We start from the raw sequence: 23,914 nt of genomic DNA, 5'->3' as shown, positions 1-23,914 counted from the left end.
TCCTGGATCCGGCGAGGAGAGGCGAACGTGTGCCAGGCAAGATATTTCCGGGTCCTGTGACTTATCAGGTGGTAGTCCGGTAGGAGGAGAAGACCGAAGGCGCTTGGTGGTCTATTACCAGTGCTCCTCAATCAAACTGAGTTACACACCCACAGGGGTTGAGCCAAGCGAAAAGGAGAGCAAGAGAGAGGCAGAGCGAGAGAGAGAGACAGAAAGAGTAAAAAGAAAACAAAAAACGGGAAGTTCTAGTAGAAAGTTAGGGAAGCTTTTTTTTGTGCCTCAACTGTTAGGCTACGTGTTGACTTATCGCAGCATGGCTGGTGGCTCGGTTTCGGAGTGTAAGGAGTATTTGTTCAAAGTGTTGGTAATTGGAGAGTTGGGTGTGGGAAAGACCAGCATCATTAAGCGATATGTCCATCAGCTCTTTTCTCAGCATTACAGGGCAACAATCGGCGTCGATTTTGCCCTCAAAGTCATTAACTGGGACAGCAAAACACTGGTTCGCCTGCAGCTATGGGACATTGCAGGTAAGACGTCTTGTCACACCGTAGCCAAGTTTACGCTGTTTCTTTCTTTAAACAATCACGAAAGTGAACGATTTATTTAGTTGTCCTTGCTACGTGAACTGCAAACGGACAAACAGATTGACAAATCAGACACACTGAAACTTCTCTCGGGCAACTGTAAACAATGGGCTCGTGTGATTTTTCACTTTCAGGACATCCAGGTTTTGAATATTTATCATGCCTGCAGCTAGACAGACCCGTACATGTTTTTTTGAATCGCTAAAGACAACTTGGAAGAAAGTTCGCAGAAAAGTTTTGAAGTTTTGTTGGGGCTCTTCCCTGTGTTGTGATCACGTTAGCGAACATAATTACCAACGCTATGTAGGTCATGTTATTAGATTTTCAGCTAGAGAGAGGGGGGCGAGTGAGCAAGAGATAAAGTAAGAGAGAGAGAGAGAGAGACAGGGAGGAGGGCAAACATTCCGTCATTCAACATTCCGATAAGTTGTTTAAACTATTAAAACCTTTAAGCCATTTGCAGTTCTCGGTGCTGTTTCGAATGTGCAAACTGTGGAGCTTTCAACGTCGTTCAAGCGTAAAGAACTGACTTTTGTTTTACAAATGTTAAAATACACCCGCTTAAAAGGAAGCGAAATTAGGCTACCATTCAAACGGGGATAACATCATACTCAGTCAAGTTATGCACTGAACCGGTGAGCCTGACAGAAAAGAATCAGAAGACAGGCACAAAAGTTTTGTTGTGTTTTTTTCATGACGGGCCTTTAGATTGTCTCCCGCCAGGGTCTACAGAAAAACAACTTTGTGTAACATTCAGAAGAGTGCGTGCGTGAGGAGAGATTTCGACAACTCCGGCGTGATATGGCTCTACATGTGCGCGCGCCAAGGAAATCCTGCTGTGGCGACACTGTAGCCCGTGGGTCTCAGTCAACACAGCTGCCATTCGGAACTCCTGACAAACAGGCTACACTACCGAAACCGTATAGTTTATACTTTTAGCATAGACAATAACTCTTCCGTTGGTCAATGACTGCTATGATTCAGTTTGAAAAAGAAAAAATCCCCCCCCCGTCGCTAAATGAAAGTATGAGAGTCATGTTTGTGATTGAGCAATTTTGATTCATAAGGTTATAACCTGTACCGTGAGGGGAATTCCACCTTCACAGTCTCTTCCATTAGCCTAATATTTTTCCGCGTGTTTTGTCATTTTGTTCTGTTCCAGAAATGTCACATGCAATACACAGAACATATAACCAATACATAATATTAAAAGTACAATTTACGCAACTGAGTAACTTCTCAGTTACGCGTCCGTTTTCAAACTCGCGGACACACAGACTGGATGAAGTTCCAGTTCACTAGTCTAGGCTAATGTTAAGTCTACGCTTCAGGTGAAAATGACTAACGCATTTATTCCTGTCAACGGGCCATTGAAGATGAGACATGTGCGTACATTTACCAGGCCTGTAATGGAAGCTTAGCATAACTGAGTCGGATGCTACATATGTTTTGAGATAGACTGGCCTCCGTGGCATATGAATGAGTGTACAAGTGCGACTGACGTTATTGTTATTCCGCAGTGATATACACGTCTTCCCCGACTCAGTCCACAGGCAGCCTGTCTTTGTTTTGTTTTCCTTCAGCTAGGGAAGGCATTTTTCTTTTTATGAGAGGATGGTTCTAATTATGGGAAACAGGGTGCGGTTTCCATCGCTATTCAGCGGTTAACTCCTCTCGGGCCAGAGCACTGTCACTTTGGTCATTTTCATATTCACTGGTTTGTCAGATGAAGTGGTAGTTTTATTTTAGTTTCAAAGACAAGTGCGTGTGTGTGCGTGTGTGTGTGTGTGTGAAAGAGAGAGAAAGAGAACAAACAGGCATGTGCCTTGACAGGGCACATGGAAGGACCACTTCCACAGACCCACAAGGCAAAGGAGAAGGAAAAGACAAAGTCCTAAAAAAAAACAACCCCAAAACAAAAAAAACCCTTTCAGACCTTTCTCTCTTTCATAACCATCAACTGAAAACATAACTCAACAACCAGAATGAATGCAGTTCCCAAACTAAACCAAGAAGATCAAACACTTGCTCAGTGCCTCCTCCGGTCCGCATTTACCTCTCCATGAGGTGAGAGAGCTCCCCTGACGCCTAAAGCCGATGTCGTTATATCAGCTCCACCTGGGTTCCACTGCAGCGACTGGGACAGGGGGTAAACTACGTCGTGTTGCTCGTATGTAAGTCGGAGCCTGCACCGTGGTGTCTATGTCTGGAAATGTGTGGGTTTAAGTTCAGCTGTGAGTTTCAGTCTCGGTGGTTCCACCCACCGGGTCAGGCCTCGCAAAGAACACCCCGGTCTGGGCCGTCCCGCCACACAGGGTTCCCTCCTTGCCGCCGTGCTGTTTCGGTACTGTTTCCTGACACGGCACAGCTGCAGCGTGTGTGTGGTTTCTATGGAAACAGCATGGCCCTCCTCACGTTCCTCTGGAGGAAGATGACTTCTCTCCCCCTTTTTTTTTTTTTTTTTTATTTCACCTGTGAGAAGCAAACTCGCAGATGAAAAGGAACAATGGCATGTAGTCATAACACGCGTGTGCATGTCCTCGCCCCTCTGGATTAGCACTGTACTTGTCAGCTCAGGGTGATAGTACTGGGAATCAGACGTTCTGAATCAGGGAAAAAAAAAAAAAAAAAGTGTGTTTGTACCGTGAATGTGAGACATACACTTAAGGTTTGTTTTCGACCTAGAGAGAGTGATTTCTGTGCTTGGACTTCCAGCGACAACGCACAACAGAGCATACACACATATATAATCCAAAAAAAAAAAATCCAACAGACCCACTCGATGGCAGAGTCACATGATGAGGCCCCCCCCCTATCATTTTTTCGTCTGCTCGGTAACAAAGAGGAACTGCCCGAGCGTTTTTGAAGGACCTCTGTTTGAGAGCCGACCGAACAGACGTCATGGGGTAATCATAAATCAGACCCTGTCCTCCTGGAACCCTGTTCCCTTTTTGGAAAATGAGAACTTTTTGCTGTTGGGCATGTAGATTGCCAGGAACTTCTGTTGGCTTCCTAATGTCAGGAGGGAATGAGGATGGGAGGGAGGGGTCTCTCTCTTTGTAGTTGTAGAAAGCATTCCTGGAGAGCGCATGAGGACTTGAATAGGAACAGTGTGATAAGGTTTTGGGGGGGGGGGGGGTTTGTTGTTTTTTTGCATTTTACTGTCTTAGCATTTGTTGAACCTTTTGAAAACTTAACCATCAGTTTAAGCAAGAGTTTGAAAATATCTTATCATCTCCCCGATGCACCACATAGGTGTACAACAAGAAAGAAATATTTGTTCATTCCCTAAAGTTAGAGAAGTGAAAATATCAGATATTTTCATTTATCTGCAAGATTATCTCAAATCTGACTTTTTTTTTTCTTCATGTTTGACTCTTTTTGTGTGTGCGTGCGTGTGTTTGTGTATGAATTTTACAGCTCTGCTTGGTCAGAATAGAACCACGAAACTCTGGTTACTCATGTTTGAGGAAGTTTGTGGTTTAAGACAATTTTCTCTGCTGTTAAAGAAATTCCTCCAGCATCAAGTCTTTGGCACATTTACGTGTGTATGTTTGTGTGTGTGTGTGCGTGCCCGCACGCACGTGTGTGTGTGTGTTTTTGTGTGTGTGTTAGTGTTCATAATGTCATATTTTCAGATAGGATAGGTTTTGAGAAAAATCTGATTAAAAGCCACACTTACAAATATTACCATCACAAAAAAACCCCAAAATTAACGCTAGTTCCTGGTAGGCCAACCAGTGGGCAGTTGCACCACAGAAACTTTCTTGTGTCTGTCGGATGTACAATCGAAAATGCTGCGGAAACATACACTTCCACATCGAAAACGTTCAGAGTCTATGTCGTAGTCCGTCTGTGTCCAGCCACGCCCGGGTCAGGTTATCTGAACAGATATCTGATGAGTCAAGTCTAACATTACAATTCTAGAGTATTGCAGACCTGAGAGAAGAAGAGTCTTTGGTTCCAGACATCAGTCAGTGCCAGACCCATGGCAACGAGTCCAACACACCTAGGCCTCAGGCTTCATCGTTTTATTTCTTTTGATCTCCCTCTCTGTTGAGAGCAGATGAAACAAAGAGCATGTGAGAGAGAGAGAGAGAGCACTGAAGGGAGAAATTTGGTAGCTGTGAGGTGTGGTTCTACGCATACGAGGGGAAACTGAAGCCAGGTGTGATTCGTCAGGGTTGTACTCAGTCAGCGAGTCTCTGGAACATTGACAGTAGTCAGACTCGAGCAGCCTGCTCTTCCGCTTAAAACATGTCCTTTTTGGAACGGAGACGATATCCCCCTGCATCCTGGATAAAAACCCAGCATATCCACAACAAGCAGACCTTATGTCCTAAGTTGAAGACTCAAGCAAGACTCTGTCTCATTATGTATGGTCTGTTAAGAACGCTGTAAACAATTTGATGGGTTTAAGCAATATAGCACAGCGTAAACTATAACCGTGTAGGGTGTAGCAGGGAGTGATTACGAAATTACTGATGTTAGCTCACTTCTTTTAGAAATCCTAGAAAGAGAGGAGAAGTCGATAGAGGGGAAGAGGATAGAGTTTACTTTGGTTTACTTTTTTAAGCCTTCAGAGAGACGGTGGATCTGTAAAGCGACAGAGAGGCAGGTATGAATCTAAACCCTGGGTTCGTGTCTTTCCAGATGACACAGTGACAGATCAGTGGTTACTGACGTTAACTTTACCCCTCCTGTAGATTTCTATTCCACCCTCTTGTCTCTTGAGAACTTTTGCTGTCGGGCAGATAGAATGCCAAGCGCCTTCTCTTGGCTTCCAAAAGTCCGGAAGGAGGGAGAAAGGGTTACTGACATGAACCTTACCATACTGTAAGTTTTTTTTTTCACCCCCTGTCTGACGCCCATGATTCTGTTTGTCAAATGTCACCAAACTCCTTAAGTAGCTGGGTCAGCTGTGTTAAACTGAAGCTCAAAACAGAATTAGTGGGCAGAAGACGGACCACCGTCATAGATGGCAGCGCGCCCTAACACCACCGTTTGGACGGGTGTTGTCCACAAACTGTGTTTGTTTCAGGTTCTCTGAGTAGCAGTTCAAGAAGGGAGGGGGGAGGGCTCAGACAGAGGGAGAGGTGTGTCTCGGTTTGAACCCTAGCATTAATTAATATCATCTGGAGGAGCTTTGAGCTGAACATCTGGCAGAGCAGCGCACGGTTTACACCTCAACCTCCACCCCGACGATTAACCCCCGTTGATCAAACAGTTAATTGGCACGTTCGTACCCGTGGCAGCAGTGAGGTGGGGGGCAGCCAAACATGGCACGGGCGTTGACACCCCCCCCCCCCCTTACCCACTAATGATGGTGTTAATGACCCTGAATGGGATGATGGTGATCTGTGCCTTTTTCCACAGATGCGAGTGTTGGAGCCTGTGTGAAGCCAGGGGGTTGCCCGCCCACTCTGACCCAGAATAGCAGTGTGTCTTGGGGGGGCAGTCTGAGAGAGAGACAGGCTGATTATAGGCCTGTTGCTCTGGAGAAAGCCTGTTACTCGTGCCGACGATTTGAAACAACAGAGAAGTTGAAGGAAGGATAGAGAGAAAGAAAGAAAGAAAGAAAGTAGGATTGAGGATAAAGGGAGTGGAGAGAGGGGGAGGGGGGGAGAGAGAGAGAGAGAGAAAGAGACAGAAAGAAAGAGAGAGAGAGAGAAGGGACATTCAAACTAAATGATATTACTGATTCTTTTTTCTGACCGCTCTCTCTGGTAAAGAGGGAACTATGTGTATGAAGAGGGTGTTTGTGTCGTGAAAGAATATTTGTATGTTTGTATGTGGCAACTTGTGGGTCGTCTGGTGGAATTTGACCCGATTGTGTTCCCGAGTGACACAGTTGACATGTTCTTGTTTTTCACACAGGTGACATTTTCCGCCTCTTAAACTCCCGTCTGAGCTGTCTAACGACTCGGCTGTCCAAGATTTGACTGCAGAAAGTGAGCAAAAAACAGGACATTGTTACTCACATTGTTACTAAAAGAAAGAAAAACGCTGTCGCAGGAAAATGGTTTGCGGACCTGTCTCTTTTGTAGCGCTGCGTCTTGGCTTCACCTTTTAAGACATAAACCAGCTGTCTTTGAGTTGGGCAATTTCTTTGATGTGTGTGTGTGTGTGTGTGTGTGTGTGAAAAGAAAATGTTTTTTTTTTTTTTTTTCCTGTCCATACTTGTGGCATTATTTTCTAGAGACTGGATAAAGGTGGTGTGATTGAACGGATGTGTTTTACAGCAGTTATCAAGCAGTTGTGTAATTTTTTTCCCCCCTGAAGAAGCTTTGTCCAATTCATGCACCTTCAAAATAGCGTTTGCTTTCTCTGTCTGTAGTATGTGGGGTCCCTCTGTCTCTCGTTAGTGGTCAGGCCATTAGCAGTACAGTAGTGTCGTCAGGGTGAAAGGAGATGCAGCGAGTGTCTGAACTGCGTTTCTGTTCCATCGATGACTGTAGGGGAAAAAAAAACAAAAAAAAAAAACGCAGCTGGTTTGTCTGGCTTGGACTGTTTCCACGGCAACACGCCCACAAGATAGTAATCGTGATGAAGGCCGTACAGGAAAAGAACTTCATGTTGCTATGGCTATGGACGAAGTCTCTCCTTTCTATTCTCTCCCTCTCTCTCTCCCTCTCTCTCTCACTCACTTTCTCACTCTTTCTCTCTCTTCATGTTCGCTCTGTCTTTTTAGATGCCTTCCACTCTCTTTACCTCTCTCTGCATTTCTGACACAAACAAATGTTCCTCAGTGAGATGACATGTGCTAGCTTGTTACGTTCTGTGTAGGTGGAGGTGGGCTTTTTAGGTGCAAGCGTTATTGCAATGACTGACAGAGCTTTTTAACACTTGATTTGGCTGGAATTTTAAAATGTAAAACGCATTAGATTTGCATCAGGGTGTGAAGTGACCTTTGAGACTGTTTCCAGGAGTATGTAGGCTGGGTGTACATTGAGACATCATGTGTGAATCTTCTTACTTTTACATCACCTCCTCGTGACGAAAGTGAACGGCTGTACCACTGCCAAGCCACTAAGATCTGCCTGATGATGCAGATGCTTGCCACGGTTGGCTTGAAAAACTGAACCACCTTTAAACCGTCTATGGTTTTATATATATATATATATGGGCGTATGTGTTCTTCGTGAGTTGGTGTTTTTTTTTTTGTTTGTTTTTGTTCAAAGATCCTCTTAAATTTTCACTTCTAATTTTCCCATGAAGAAGTTACGTCTGCGGTCACAGTACACAGCGGTTACGTCCTCTTGTGTTCGCCGTGGAATGAGCGGGGAATGGAGAAGCTCGTGTATTTCGGCTGTATTGACCTGTCCTTTAGTGTTTGGGTTTGGTCTGCTCAGTTTGTGATATTAGACTTCAGAGGGCTGTGGAGAGCGGCCGTGCTGAAAGTGGTGGGGTTTTTTTTTTTTTGTTTGTTTGGGGTTTTTTTTTTTTTTTTCCCCTTCTCTTGCGTCGTGGTGAGATCTATCGACCTGAGAATCGATCGGAGGTGAATGGAGATGGATCGCTGACTGCTGCTCTCCGTGGGGAAAAGTCATAAATTTTCTCAGTGTAACCTCATTGATCGTTATCGAACTCTTCGAGATCTCACTCAGTCCCATGATAGTCGGAGTGACCACTCGTATCGACGTGGAAGGGTCACCGAGATGACGCGTGACCAGCGAGCGTCACACGGTGCAAAAAAAACAGTCCGTGTACCTACTCGTATGAAACATATTACTGAATGTTAAGATACAAGTGGGTCAGTTCTAATCATAGATTCTCTACAAGGGGCCCGTCTTCGTCGTGAGGACTCACGAAGCTTGAACAGAACCAAGGAACCTACATAATTTTCAACTGAAAAATTGATCAGCTGAAACGTTCTTGTGTAGATTTGATACAGCCAGTGTGTTTAATACAAACACCCTTGTTACCAAACATACACCAGCTCTGATTTCTCTATAGAACACAGGGAGAAGAACTGGGTTACAAAGAAATGAAGTGAGTGTGTGTGTGTGTGTGTGTGTGTGTGTGTGTGTGTGTGTGTGTGTGTGTGTGTGCGCGCGCGCGCATACATGTGCTCAGTGCTTCCTTATCTGAATGCAAAACACAAACAGGGCAAAGTTAACATGCAAGGTGTTTGATTGTACGCCTCTTAGCTGCTCTGTGTGTCTTTTCTTAGACTTTTCCCTTAAACACCTCACTTAAACCGCCACTTTTCTCTCTCAGCCATCTAAATAAACCACTCGTCCCATCTCAGTCATTTCCCCATCTTCTCTCTCGTGCTCTCTCTGCCTATCTCTCTCTCCGCAGACAAATAGCTGACATTCTCAGAAATGCTGGAGTGAATTTGGAGAAGTCAATATTTGTCTCAACTGACTTCTCAATCTTCTGGCACTTTCTCTTCCTGAAGAGAGAGGGAAAAAAAAAAAAGCCCAATAACAGGGGTACACACACTGTGAGGAGGAGCAGAGAAGATCAATGCCAGTTAGAAACAGGAGGGGGAACAATGTTTCACAAAGTATCTGGATTTGTTACTTTGTGTTGCTCTCTCTCTCTCTCTCTCGCTCTCTCTCTCTCTCTCTCTCACTCTTTTTCTCTCTTTCACGTGTCTATGATAGTGCAGAGCTGGCTATTTTTTTTTTAGGACTGTAACCCCAAAACGGACTTGGAGCCAAAAAAAAAAGAGGCTCTCTCTCTCTCTCCCTCTCTCCTCTTGTGTGCCAGCCCCCCTGTGTGTTCACCTGAGGTTAAATGGGCTAAATTTAGACCCACAATCAAGAGCAATTAGCCGCAGAGAGGCCCAAGGAGCTTTTGGCACATACAGAGCACAGCTGAACGAGCGAAGATAATGAAATTGAGACCATTGGGGGGTGAGGAGATGGTGGTGGTGGGGGGGGGGGGGTTGGGGGGGAGGAACCGAAGGGGGTGGGGGGGGGGGGGTGATTATTGCGCCTCATATTTTTGGTTTGCCCTGAACTTTAATACGGTTTTTACGTCTCTGAAACGAAAAGAGAAAAAGAGGATTGAATATTTAGTTGTGGTCTCCCTGTTCATAGTGGCCAGGCTTTGTGGAACCACGATGCATGGCTTCCTGCTTCGGGTCCCCCCCCCACCCCCACCCCCCCGTGGTGAGCGTCTCGCTCAGCCTAGCGGACTCAGCGCGTTGAGTATGTAGGTTAGAGCCTCCATCAAAAAGAAAAAGGAAAAAAAAAAAAAAAAAAGAAGACACAGCCTATGGGTAATGAGCTCTGATCACTCAACACAGAGAAAATCAAAGTTCCCAGAGGATCCAGCACTTCCCGTGGCTGCGGTGTTAGGTCTTACGGTGAGAGAAAAGGCTTCTGACACACACACACACACACAGACTGTGGAGGAAGAGCAGTGATAGTGAACAAAGGCCTGTCAGTTGGCACAGACAGAGCTGTGATCATTACTTCCCTCATGCTGAACTCTGATCTGAGAGACAAGCCACTGTTCGGACTGACTGCATTTACACATAGAAGTGCTCCAACCTTCATCAGTTACTCACAGTCCACTGATGCATCTCTCTCTCTCTCTCTTTGTCCCTGTCCCTCTGTCCTCTTTTCTTCTGTCTCTCTCTTTCTCTCTCTGCCCCCCTCCCCTCCGGGTCCTCTTCTCCCCCCCCCCTCCCCTCTGCCACTCTGGGAGACAGCACAGTGGCCTGAGGCGTGGGTTTGATGTGGAAAAAGGTAAAACCGCAAACTGTTGATGTAAAACATCTCATTCTTCAAAACAGACAAAAACACCTTCTTCTTTCACCTCTCCGCAAACAATGCAGTTTTTTTTTTTCTCGGCAGAAACCAGAACACTGAACAACAACTTATGTTTATGAAGGAGTCAGTGCAGATCAAACTGGAGTTGTCTTTCCCTCAGGCAAATGTTGAAAGGGTAAAAAACTGAAGTTAGTAGAAATATATTCTTTCTGACACAGATGGTGTGCTGCGCGAAGCAAACTCAAGACCTAACGCAGAACAGGAAGCTGTTTGGTGCTTTCAGCCTCTGGTAAAAAAAAAAAAAAAACAGCATTTGACTGATGTTTAATTCCTTGTCCAGCGGTGTCTTATAAACAATTATATCCAAGAACTGGTATGTACATACAAATGAGTCAATTCCAAACATTTTAGGCACGATGAAGACACTTCCGAATCCATTGCACTGCGTTTAAGAACAGCTGTTCAGAGACTTTGCCTGGTCATTTTGGTTTTCAAACTGAGATGGGACTGCTAGTTTGAAGCCATTCAAACTCCCTGACGTGAAATATTTACTTGCTGTTATCTGAGGGATAACGTTGTGTAGAAAAGTCAGGTTGCAGGACAATGAAACAGCAGGCTAAGGCTTAGTATACTTTAAAACAAGACCTGGCAACTGCCAATTGTCTAGTGTTGACATTTGTGTAGCACGATAAGGAGAAACAAGAAGGAGTAACTTCAGAAACATGCAGATTAGTCACTATGCTTTAGAGCAACAGATATTCTCTAATCTCTAATTTCATTCATCATTCCAGCAAATGTGGAATGTGTTCCTTTCAATTCACTGTCAGAGAAAGATTTGTTTTTGGGAATAAATGAGTTCAAAAATACGCGGAAAAGGTGAATAAACAGCTGGAGGACTGATTGATACCTGGACGGCGAACACAGAGGTGCAGATGGATGTGAAGTATTTGAAGAACGGATGTGACAAATGGCGCGTCGACTGACGAACGATCACTGAGATGGATCATGAAAAACAGTGTTGGTGTCATTACCAAAGCTTTGTGAGGTCTGAACACGGATCCGTTTCACGCGCGTTTCAGACTCGCGGCTTAAGGATATAGGTCCTGTCAACATTTTCGGTAGAATGTCAGGACGCCGCTGGAATATCAGATTTAAAATATTGTTTCGATACGGTCAGTTCAGCCTCTCTCTGTCACGTTCTATCTCTCTCACGCACATGCACACTCTCCATCCTTTGTTCACCATCCCTGTCTGTCTGTTTCTCAGTATCTGCATATTGATGAGTCAGTGTGTCATAGGAGAAGAGGGCGGCCTTGGATTTATATAATTTCTTGGTGACTGGAACAAATGTCATGCTCCCTCAAGGTCAAACAGTTGCTCATTCTTCTCATCGTAATTATTTCTCTCTCATTTCCCGCCCTCATCACACTCTCTCTCTCTTTCTCCATTTTTTTTTTCATTTGATGTCTTGAGTCACAATCAAAGGCTGTATAGGACTACAGTACAATTCTTCGATCTCACCATAAGACAAAATGGTGGAAGACATTACACGAGAGAGTAAACCATCTGAACCAAAACTCATAATGAGCCAGTTGAGTGTGTGTGTGTGTGTTGCAAAGCACAGTTAGTGCTTTGAAGTGTGATTAGCAAGAACCGCCACACAGTCTTTCTCTCTTTTTCCCTCTTCCTCTCTCTCTCTCTCTCTCTCTCTCTCTCTTCCATATTTTTACTTGTCCATCCAGCTTTGGAAGATTTGCCTGTGCTCCGCTTGATCTCTCTTAAGGCAAAATGAAGTGTGTGAAAGAGAGGAAAAGGGAAGAGGAAGAAAAAAAAGAGAGCTTCCTTCAGTGAGCTGAGAAGGTTCTGTGGGAGCAGCTACTGTGACAGTTATGAAACAGCTTTGTCTTGTCTGCAGAACCACTGAGAGAAAAGCCACTTTTACTGTCCTAGTATGACTTTGGAATCTTAGTCTAAGAGGCCCTTTGTTTCATCGTTTGTTTGTTTGTTTGTTTTTCTTTTTACGTGAATGAACATTGGAGACATCCATTCCAAATTAAAAGTCTCTTGCATTTTGAATGCGTAGCACCTTTCTCGGGCACCGCAGAAATCCAGCCGTTCGCAGTAACACGTTTTTAGTGAAATTGTAACGTACTGGTGTATTTTTCTTTTGTTTGTGTGTGTGTGTTTATTAAAAGGTCCTGGTTTCGATTTTCAGGTCAGGAGCGTTTTGGGAATATGACCAGGGTGTACTACAAAGAGGCGGTGGGAGCGTTTGTGGTGTTTGACGTTACGCGTGGCTCCACGTTCGAGGCCGTTTCCAAGTGGAAACACGACCTGGACAGCAAAGTGAAACTGGCCAATGGGAGCCCGATTCCTGCCGTCCTCCTGGCCAATAAATGTGACCAGAAAAAAGACGGCTCCAGCAACGCCTCCCAGATGGACAACTTCTGCAAGGAGACGGGTTTCCTGGGTTGGTTCGAGACTTCTGCGAAGGTATGTAACAGACACACACTTACAAATAACTGAGAAACATCTCAACGTGTCAGATTAGATTTTACCCTTGAACCTTGAACTGCATTCACACGAACCATAACAAAGATCTTCCCAAGTCTAATGCTAATTCACAAACATATATATATCTTCTGTATGGGCAGGGAAAATTAGAGATTACTTGTTAGAATGGGAGACACTCAGCCCCAAGGAATAGTGTCTTTCTTCAATCAGTTCAATTATTAATGTTAATATAGTCCACTGTTGATCTGTGAGATGTCTTCACATTAGGGGGAAATCGTTTGCTTTCCGTTTCAATAACAAGCTATCACCGCTAAAATTCAAACATCTAGAACATTCGTCCTGTTAACGTATCTTTGTCTGAGACATACGTTAATTAACAGTTACTATATAACTGAACAAGTACGACGATTAACTACGCTAATCAGCTCAGGAGTTACCCCAGCTAACCTAAATATATCACATGGCTGGAATACCTCGCGGCATTAGGGCCGAAAGCGGCACTTTTGTGTAGAAACGTAGGAAACTGGTCTCACCCCACATGGTAGGGTCACGGGGCTTACGCGGTAAAGATGTCACGTGGTGTAAATGTAAACGCACAGGGAAATAGAACCATACATGCAATTTCAAAAGCGGCGAACATACCACCATGAGGAGGTACCGATATGTGAAAAAAACGGACGTTGCATTGTTAAAACTCGTTACCGTCGTTTTGAATGAGTGAACGATTTGGCCCTCCTGCTGACATCGGACTTGTTTACGGCAGTCAAGCTGTTCATAATGTGGTTAATATAATTATGTTTCGTTCTAATATGGGAACGGCCAGTGGAGTTCCGTTCTCGCGGGTGATGTTTGCCGTCGTTTTTGCTGCGATCTGATTGGCCCTGTGACAGTTGGCGTGGCTGAGGCAGTATTTCTGGGTCGTGAAAGTGGTGGATCGGTCCAAATTCATACAGACGTGTGTGAATGAGATTTGTGGTTCCTCCTTAAGAGTCTTTTTGACAAAGTCTCGGAGCACATAATCCTCTCTCTCTCTCACTCTCTCAGTCACTCTCTCTCTCTCTCTCTCTCTCTCTCACACACACACACACACACACACACATACACACACAGATCTTAAGCTATGTGCTGTAGTAGCTATGGATAAAATTAGGGCAGTGGGATCTTGGTATGGAGCTTGGTGCATGTGTATGCGTGTGTGTGCATGTGTGTGTGTGTGTGTGTGTGTGTGTGTGTGTCAGGTCACAGGAAGGTCTCGGAGACTCTTCCTGTAACTGTCATACGCGTGTGGATGACCCTTTGGCCTTTTCTGCCGAAGACCGAGCTTGTTATTTTTTTTGCCCTTACCCTCTCTTCTGCTCCAGCAGAGCCATGAGGAGAACAAACCCTGTGAGTGCCACACTTTCACCAGTTTAGCCTCTCTGCCTCTCACCCAAGCCGCTATTTCAAAGAGAGAGAGAGAGAGAGAGAGCACACACATCTAAAAACTTGTTCCTCACAGGAAATTTTCTTTTGTATGCGTGAGTTTGGCTGAAGAAAACTCCTTGCACCTGTGCCTGTGTTAATGTATGGGAATCACTGTTCATTTGTGTCATTCATCTTTGTATATGCACACAAGGTTTCTTAGCGCGTGCCCGTGTGTATGTGTGTGTGTGTGTGTGCGTGCGTGCGTGTGTGTTCTGTGTGTGTTCTGGCATATATTCAGTTTGTGTGTGTGTGTGTGTGTGTGTGTCTATGTGTCTGGGCCAAGCTGTTTTGACAGAAGGTGTCTCAGCACCCAGACTGTGTAAGCACATGTTTCCGAGAGAAATTTCTCTATTAGGGACACAGTCACACAGATGTCTGGCGAGGAGCTCTGGCACCTGCCGTGTGCGTGCGTGTGTGTGTGTGTGATTGTGTGTGCGTGCGTGTGCGTGTGTGTGTGTGTGTGTGTGTCTTTACTCATTCATCAAGATATGTTTGTGTTTTATCAAGCTTCCCCCTGTGCTGAGGAGTCCAAGGGGACTGCTCTACCTTTATTCCTTTCTCTCCCTCTCTCTCTCTCTCTCTCTCTCTCTCTCTCTCTCTCTCTCTCTCTGTCTCTCCCTAGAGACCTCAGCTGGGTTTTGTCTATCTCTTTCTGACTCATTTTTCTGAATTACTGAAGACTTTCAAAAGATGGGGGGGGGGGGGGGGGGGGGGGTAGAATCAGAGAATGTGAGGAAAAAGAACAATGAAACAGGGACTGTCTCACTGGAGTTGCCGAAACCCCAGACACCAGTTGAATTTTCACAGCTGAAACAAACACACACACACACACGCAGACACGCGCGCTCAGAATGATTGAAAACATCTCACACACAGACACGTTCTCTATTTCATTTGTCCTAGATGCAAATGCCCTTTGAAGATGCCCGCTACACACTGCATTATAATGTGTTTTCCTCGCAAAGTCCTCTGTTATAACAGAGCTTCTCCAGTGTAAATCTCTGGCCTCTGGTGGTGAGTTCTAGCCAAACTGTCAACGTCATGGCTTATTCAACCGACGCATTCCAAGCCCCTTTAATTCAAACAAAGTCATGAGTTCCGGAATGTTTACGCAATACCATGAAAACTGGAGTTAATTTTTTTTTCCATCATAATGTCTGTGTTTATTGCTGTGGACTGAGTAGTTGTGGGGCATGTGGTGGTTGTGAATATGTGGGTTTGTCTCCACGGTAACAAAAGGACTACACTTCAGGCGGCGTTTTCCCAAAGGCACATGACTGACTAATGGTCGGTCAACGCACAGACTGACACCATGGACAGAAAGAAAAAGACTTCCAATTCTGTGTGTGTGTGTGTGTGTGGCGAGTGTGGCGAGTTTGAGAGACAGAGAGAGAAAGAAAGAGAGAGAGAGCTTCTAACCTCAAGGCTGTAGTTCCATCTGTGAAATTCAAATAGTTTGTTTACCTGGCTGTGTTTTCAGTCCTAAGCCTGGGATAAAGGCCACACTCCGCTCATCTCTGTGTTCATACTGCATTCTGTTGGCTTCAGGCTCTTTCCCACACAAAGCCCTTCAGAGTGACAGATACGCTTGTCTACAGTTTATTAATATTCATTATCTGACAGGAGAGACAGTATTTTTGCTGCATATTGTTTACAGAGAAAAAGAAAAAAGAAAAAAAAGAAAAGGGAAAAAAATAGAAGAAAAAAAAAAACAAGGGATGGCTTTGGTTAAACTCCTATGGTTTTTTTTCATGCCTCTCCGTGTCGCGTCCACTCCCTCTGTCATGCTGTTGAGCTGAGAATGGAAAGATGAAGGAGAGAGAGAGAGAGAGAGAGAGAGAGTGGAGGGTCATGAAAGAGTGATGAGGAGTGATGAAGATGGGGCTTTAGCGGGGGGAAAAAGAAAGCTGCTTTGGTAACGACTCAGCCCTGTAGGATTCGGCACGTGTCAAGACTCTCCTACGTGGCGAGGACAGACAGAGAGGAAAAGGAGCTTGTATATTAATCAGGAGGCATAAATATACTGTCCATCAACCGAATTATATGCTTCGGGTTAATGGGGTGCGGCACGGCAAATCCCGACCGACAGTATGAACATGTCTTAAAGACATTATTTTGATGGAAACTCAGACGCGGGGTGCCGTAATGAATCTGTGTGTGGTAGCAAACAAAAGTAACGAATGCATAAGTCTCTTAGAGTCTTCTGACTGTTCTTAAACCACTCCGCAGATGATTCATCCGTCAATCCACCTGTTATTTTTGTGTTAGTCTGCCGTGGAAATGGATTTGCGTACGGTCAGTGTCGGTGCGATAAGAGGACAGGATTGTTTTGCTTTCGCGTTTGTTTCATTAGGGTTTTTTTTTTTTTTCTTTTTTTTAAACGTTTGACGTTCTCTCGGCATTAAAGCTGTCTCCTTAATTCCACTGTGCTCTGTTTCGCAGGAGAACATAAATGTGGATGAAGCTGCTCGTTTCTTGGTGGAGAACATTCTGCTCAACGATAAAGGCCTTCCGTACGAGGAGAGCAACGGCGATCGGATCAAGCTCGACCAAGAGACTGTTCCCGCTGAAAGCAAGTCTGGGTGCTGCTAGCGATGGAACCGACTGTCCACCCGTTAAAAATAAGGGGTAGCAGCCAAGGACTGAGCCTCAGAGACACCCCCCCCCCCCCCCCTTCCTCAGAAACACCAACCCCCCCCCCCCTTCCAAAGACTTCACCTCCCACAGTTAGCAGTCACTGAACCCAAACGCAGACCAGACCCACGATGACCAAAGATCCTCCTGGGTCAGACAGGACTCTTCGGGGAGCAAAGACACAAAGATGTTGCGAAATGACAAGAGAGAGAGAACTCTGCATAGCTCTTTTCATTGTAACCACTCCATTTGCTTGAGTCTGCGCTCTCTCTCTCTCTCTCTCTCTCTCTCTCTTTCTCTTCACAATAGTTTCATTCAGAAAAGACTCACACTCTGGTATTGTGTCATTCTTTTATAATGAAGGATAAAAAAGTTCTCATGCTGTTCTCCGAAAACACGAGAACAGCTGTGTTCTGGTAAAGTGTTGCTTATTGAAAAGGCTGGTTAAAAGAAAACCCGGGTTTGTGGTGCACATGTCAGGATTCAATCTCTCTCTCTCTCTTTTTCTTTCTCTCTCTCTCTCTCTTTTTCTCTCTTTCTCTCTCTGTTTTTCTCTCTCTCTCTCTCATTTCACAAGCCACTGACATCTTCCAGAGGACATACAAGAGAAGATTATCAAACACACACGGACATTATCTACAGAAAACTGAAATAGGAAAACAAATAGAGGCAGTGCCATCTGTAAGATGAATGAGCAAGCGCAAAGGGCATATGTATCTCTCACAATACACAATTCTGTCCCAGTGCCTTGAATAAGAATTGATGCACAGAAATCATTGTGCAGGTCTGACGAAGTTGCCCTCAACAGCAGACGTGGGCTTTTTTTTTTTTTCCTTTTTTTTTTTTAAGCCGTTCTCCTGGTCAAGCCTTGTGTTCTGTGGGGAATCACAGATGAGTTAAACTGTTTTAAAATATGCTGGATATACTGAAATCTGCCAACTTTGCAGGTTAAAACCTTTGTTGAACTAATAATGAAAAAAAAAATGTTTTAAATAAAAGGTACTGTCAGTTTGTCTCCTTTGTTCATTCATGTTTGAATTAAGTAGCAGGAGCCACATGATCTGTATGAGTGAATGTGTGTGTGTGTGTGTGTGTGTGTGTGTGCTCTGAGCGCGTAGTAAGACGCCACTTTGACAACGGTGTGACAATCACCAGACCTGACCTCGCGCGTGCCTCTACCATGAGTGAGTACGAAGCGTCACGCTGTCTCTAGGGTGACGGTTAGAGCACGACGTGCGATAGAGGTCGTCACAGAGTCTCGTTACATCAGATACATGTAGGCTAAGTATCTAGACCAATAGCTACAGTTCGACAGAGAAATGGTCCTTTGAGTGAAAACAAGGTGACTACAACATAATTGGGAAGAGGTGATCAGTCTCCACCACTGAGTACTTCTGATCTGACCTTGAATTATCATTAAAGTTCTTGCTTCAATATCGACAGTTAAGTCAGCCACAGGTGATCTTTTCTGTCGTTGGTCTGTTCAGTTCAACAACGCCTTATTGACATGACTGCCAGGATAGAGTTTTGCTCGAAGCAATATACAGCACAATAAATCTATAAATCTGCTGTTAATCAATGCACATTTTAGATAAAATGAAAATGAGGAAATTAAGATACTTAAAAATATTAACGATAATTAAATCAATGGATAATAAAGAGAGACCGACATGAAAAATGTAACCAAATGAGCAAACATTGCTATAAATTGCTTTCTAGACATCAAATAATTAATAAATAAAAAGTTATTCTCTGTCATTTGCGTTTCCTTAATTTATGTCTGACACACCCTTAGCCGCAACATGTGCTCTCTCATGTCACGCTCCATGGACACCATGTCCCCCCAGGTTTGGTAAAATGCACACCCTTAGTTCTTGTTTTGAACAGTGGAACAGTAAACTCATCTACAACGGTGCTACTGCTCTCTGTTCTCCAGGTTGTATCCATGTTTCTCGTTTTTAAACATACACTGAAGTGATTTATGTATTGTTACAATTTTTCATAATTCGAAATGTTTAATATATAAATCAGTTTCAAATGCGGGAGGTCCTTGTTGAGCTTGGTGGCACATGATTTTGTTTTGGCGAAAAGTTGACAGTAGCTAATGTCTAACTTAATTAACAAACAAATATCGACTATGTTCGGATCGGAGGCCTTTCCCGCATCATTTCAGGTTGGTTTGAAAAACTTTCGAGCATTTGCATACATGATTTTTCAAGAATCGATAAAACCTTTACACATCTCAACGTGTCGTGCTTTAACGATACATATTTCCTCTCGTTTTCGGCGCGTGACTCAAGTTTGAAAATTCATTGACACGTGCACACATTTTCTCGATTAACTGTCCCCTGGCAGAGGGGAGGGGAAAGAGTGGTTGCCTAGAGACGCACCAAACTTCAGGAAGTACAACAAAAACAATAACGCTTCAATCAATTAAATTCTCTTCGTGTTTGAGTTTAAACTGCATTCATCTACGTTTAACCTAATACAAGAAAACAACAATGTCAAAAACATCACCAAAGAAAAAAGAGGCTTCATCTGCTCGTCTCATGTCTTCGCATGGACAGACACCGAACAAAGAGTAAGTTAAGGCTGAAACGAATGAAGTTACATGGTTAACTGTTCCGAGAAACGATCGTAAAAGTTCAAACATTTGAAACATACATTTGATGCACGAAATGGCACCAAAACCAAGTTTTTGAGATAAATGAGATATCTGATAAATAAGAGGACCATAACTTGGATGTTATTTTTTTACACAGTGGATAAAGGATAGAAGGCTTATAATACATTGTAAGCTGTGAAGACTTGAAATTATGGTGATTGAATGTGATCATGTATTTAATGACGCTTTTTTCAATAAGCATCATTTATTTATTTATTTATTTTCAAGAAGGAATTGTATGTTGAGCGACACACATTTCTTCCCGTCTCAGCATCTCTAGACAAATAGTTAATTTTTACCGTTTTTCCAAACCGCCCCGCGGTCGCTTCACGCAGATTCTTTTTTTTTGTGCTAGGTGTCATAACGTTCAGAGGGTCACAGTCTAGGCTATACTGATCCTATTCACATTGCGTTTCTGATTTTCTGTGGTAACAGAGCAACGGTCGAACATACCTGGAAAATACGTCGTTTATTCGTACATTCTAGGTTGCAACGTTTAATTTCTGAGTTGGCGTTTTAGCACACGTATTCACCACTGAATCTTTATTTGACGGTATGAAAGGTTATTTGATCCAAATATGTCGTGTTACAACAACACATTAAAACTTTATAATGGGTTTAATTCCTGTTGGAAACAAAGGCGCACTGGAAACGCACTTTTCAACTGTGCAACTGGTAAAGTCCGCTGTTGTATTGTTGAATGGACAGTGCATCGGCAGTCGTGGCCAGCGGCTCAGAAGGCCCAGGTGACATGAAGAAGAGTCGCGTGAACATCTGGCCAGAATGGAACGAGACAGAGGTCAACGCTGAGAAATGGGACGGCACCAAGTGCAAAGATGCCAAGAATAGGAAGAGCCCATATACGGTGAGAATGGACGGATAAAAAAAAGGGTCATTATCTTTAACATTAGCTTAGGGTTTAAGAAGTTTCAAAGAGCAAGAAGTAAAGTTGGTATAAAACAAAAAAATTAAATGTGTTTTACCTCAGTTATTTAAAGCTTTGGAAAAAAAAAAAAATTGGGTCAACTCCTTTTGTGTCCTTTCAACCACAGCAATTTTTTGAGGACCCAGAAGGGAAAGTTCAGTTGCCCGCATCCTTGAAAGTGCACACCTGGAAGAGACCTTCGGAATACATTATTAACAAGGTGACTGTGATCAAATCAAAGGTACACCATAGAGATTCATAATTAATTTGAGCTGTATGCCTACTACACAAAACACATTTTATCAAGACAATGTTGAGTTAAAGTCTATTCTTCCCCTTTGGGCAGTGCAAGTAGACCTGGGCAAACACGCAGTATTGTTAATGTCTGCAGCAGATCTGGGTGCAGAAATACACTTGGAAGTGTTTGAATAACTGGGACCCGTTCCTATTCTATCACACGGCTCCTTTACCATGTGTCCTTTCCGACTAAAGTTTCTAAAACTCTTATCGGTGAGACAGAGCGTGTGAATATAATACAGTAGAAATATCACTTACAGGCCTTAAACGAAGCAAGCAAGTTTAGTTGTCCAGAGAGTGAGGTCTCAAGAAAGGGAGCACTTAAAGAGTATTTGAACGGGACCAGTCATTCTAGTGTGGCCAATATGTATCCTTCCCAGGCCTCAGGCCTGGACAATAGCCTATGCCACCTCAGGGAGTCCATAGAGGAAAAAGAAAAAAAAGATTATATTGTATGTGAATTGAATAGTGACTAAAGAGCTCAAAATTCAGGCATTCATTCATTCATTCATTCAGGACTTTACAGAGCGCGCTCCACTCTGACTCATCTGAGTTAATTTACACCACACCTGCATTAAAAGCCTTGTCTGTGGGTTTTTTTTTTTTTTTTCGTTTTTTTTTCGGTTTTTTTTGGCGTCATTACTCAGATTACACCGTATTGAAAGGCAAATGAAATTGCCATTTTGCAGAACCGTAATTGGCACAACTCCGGTGTATGACTCTGCTGCCTGATATGAATTAGCGTAATGAGATTTCTCCGTTATGTGTACGACACAACGCAATTAAGAGACGGAACTCTTTTGGTTTATTGAGATCAGTGCAGGTCACGGAGCATCGCTGTGAAAGGGGGGGGGGGGGGTCCTGTTGAGATGGGGGCACGAGTGATTCTCACACTTAATCACGTAGTATGTAATCAAGCGTAGACTCGACGCCGAAGCTAATCAATTCCACATTCAATCAGCCACGTTTGAGAAGTCTAATCGACGGAATGAATTGAGGTCAGCCCGATGCCGTTGCCGTGGTGACGGCTTAACCCTCGCCCCCCCCCCCCCCCCCAAAACCTCTGAAGGTAAAAAAAAAAAAAAATTCTCTTCCCTAAGAATATAGCGTTGATCTCGAGAGTCGCGCACATTTCATTAGAGGTTCTTTAAAGTCCATTACCAGCAGATAATCAAGTAATCATGGAGCCTCGCTCCTCAGGAGTCTCCGCTCTCAGCAGGCCAACACCGTCTGTGACAGTAGGAGAGAGAGAGAGCGAGAGAGAGAGTGAGAGAGAGAGGGAGAGAGAGAGAGAAATGTTTCCTTTAAACAGTTGAAACCATGCTTCTAAGACCAGGTCTGAAAACTCATACAAACAACAGTGATTTGTGGAGGCTATTAGGCCAAATTAGTGATGGTTTGCTGAGAATCGAACATGACTGTGTTTGCTCAAAGCCTAACAAGTACATTTGATTGCTTGATTTCTTTCGCACTGAGGTGTGAGCGTCTTTGTCTGTGGGTCAGCTGAGCGTTTGAAGTGTTTGAACACAACCTGGCTCCAACAGAGTACTCTTACATGGCTGCTTTACCCTGTTTCCTTCTCTACCAAAATTTATCAATATTCTATCAGGACTTATTGCATTGAAGCAACAGCAAATAAACGTTCATTAACAGAACAGGATCACAAGGAGCACTGAAGAGTATTGGAACACGGCCCAATCAAACTAATACTTCAGATACTTATTTGACTCAGGTCTGACTGTTTCTTGTGAAACAGAGCCCGGTTGTGGTGGAGGACGAATCGTCCTTTGATCTCACGTCAGCCAATGAGCATCTACTGCACAGTGAGGTAAGCGCCTGTTAATTAACCTGCGTCCAACACATTATAGTCGTTCGTAGTTGTTAGGTCTTAATCATATACAGCGTTAAATCCTTTGTGAAAATTGGTGTCTAGCATAATGATTAAAACCTTGCTTTCTATGTCATATGTGATTGATTGACATGAAAACTGCTACATTAAGGCAAGTTTTGAAATTGGGCTGTTAAAAGTATTGTAACACTTTTTGATGACGACGGTGTAATTTACCTGTGGATTGTCATTTTTCCTCTTCTCTGGCCGATCTGTCCTCTCGTCAGCTCATACGCTGGATTATCAGCGAGATATACATTGTGTGGAAAGTCTGCAACAGACCGGACAGTGAGGAGAGACCCGTCTCCATGGATACGACCCTTCACCCCTGGAGACCCTGGGAGCATATCTACTCGCTGTGTAAAGTAGTGAAGGGTCACATGCCACTGTATAATGTCTATGGGAAATATGTGGTCAGACTGTACTGGATGGTAAGCCATGCCAAAGAGTCATTTCTCTTACTCTCTGTGCTACAGCACTGTACCCCGAGTGTAATGAATGTGTTTGTGTTTGAGCACGTGTATGTGTGTGTATGTGTTTGTATGCGCATACGTCTGCGTGTGTGTGTACGTAAAGTTGCATGGTCTAATAAGATGTAAGAACAGTTTACTGTTGTATTGAACTTACATGTTTATTAGAAGATAACAGATCTATGGAGACCTACTATTACCTGCCTAAAGGTCGAGGCTGAAACAGTGTAACAGTGTGTCCAATGTTAATACAGCAGTTATGACATCACAATTAAACCCATTACGGGCCAGAGGTCAGAGTTCTAGAATTCACTGTTGATTCCTGGAATGCAGAGAGCTAATGTGCAGAGTATGAGCGGAGACTGAGGAACACGAGGGTGTTCTGGGCTGTCTAGACAGCCGCCCAGCCTCTTCCCAATTCAGCTGAGTGACCCTGCTTCTGCTCCCCCTGTCTCTTCTGACCTTCACTTCGAAAAAAACCCACGGGCCCCGCTCTCACTGGCACAGCTGTGTCTGCAGAGCAAATCACTTCTCGTGACGCCACTGCCGACTTTTCCCAGCCGAGACAAACGCAAAGCCATTTCGTTACCCACCCCCCACCCCCCGCCTCCCGAAAAATCTCAAACTTAGCTCCCGACGCTTGAGGAGACCAAAGAATCTGCCAAACGGTTTCAGCTAAAACTCAGTGAAAAAAAAAAAGCCAACCTGCTGTCCTGGGTTTGTTTGCAGCAAAATGTGGGAGGGG

At 44.0% G+C, this 23,914-nt stretch overlaps 2 protein-coding genes across 2 annotated transcripts in view; both read left to right on the top strand.

Moving 5' to 3' along the window:
• The first annotated feature begins 121 nt into the window (after nt 1–121).
• Nucleotides 122–16,939, top strand: rab32a (RAB32a, member RAS oncogene family). The gene is made up of 3 exons (XM_030770622.1): nt 122–527; nt 12,528–12,805; nt 16,733–16,939. Exons 1-3 carry the CDS (start codon nt 314–316, stop codon nt 16,880–16,882), a joined length of 642 nt encoding a protein of 213 aa, XP_030626482.1. The 5' UTR covers nt 122–313; the 3' UTR covers nt 16,883–16,939.
• A 2,486-nt stretch (nt 16,940–19,425) lies between these two features.
• The window catches only part of adgb (androglobin), a 44,514-nt gene continuing 40,025 nt past the window's right edge, over nt 19,426–23,914 (top strand). Inside the window, exons 1-5 of the mRNA XM_030770836.1 lie at nt 19,426–19,505; nt 20,298–20,434; nt 20,646–20,734; nt 22,568–22,639; nt 22,927–23,130. Coding sequence (XP_030626696.1) covers nt 19,426–19,505; nt 20,298–20,434; nt 20,646–20,734; nt 22,568–22,639; nt 22,927–23,130 — 582 coding nt within the window. The remainder of the gene's footprint in view (nt 19,506–20,297; nt 20,435–20,645; nt 20,735–22,567; nt 22,640–22,926; nt 23,131–23,914) is intronic.

This window comes from Chanos chanos, chromosome 4 (assembly GCF_902362185.1).
Source record: "Chanos chanos chromosome 4, fChaCha1.1, whole genome shotgun sequence".
In the NCBI taxonomy this organism is placed as follows: Eukaryota; Metazoa; Chordata; class Actinopteri; order Gonorynchiformes; family Chanidae; genus Chanos; species Chanos chanos.
The sequence above is the reverse complement of the archived record's forward strand: the minus strand, read 5'-3'. Positions and strand labels throughout refer to the sequence as shown.

Excerpts from the sequence above, each read along its gene's own strand:
- rab32a (XM_030770622.1), top strand. The coding sequence starts at position 314 with ATGGCTGGTGGCTCGGTTTCGGAGTGTAAGGAGTATTTGTTCAAAGTG. Across the intron at positions 528-12,527 it reads GCAGCTATGGGACATTGCAG|GTCAGGAGCGTTTTGGGAAT; the intron begins GTAAGACGTCTT and ends TTCGATTTTCAG. Across the intron at positions 12,806-16,732 it reads GGTTCGAGACTTCTGCGAAG|GAGAACATAAATGTGGATGA; the intron begins GTATGTAACAGA and ends TCTGTTTCGCAG.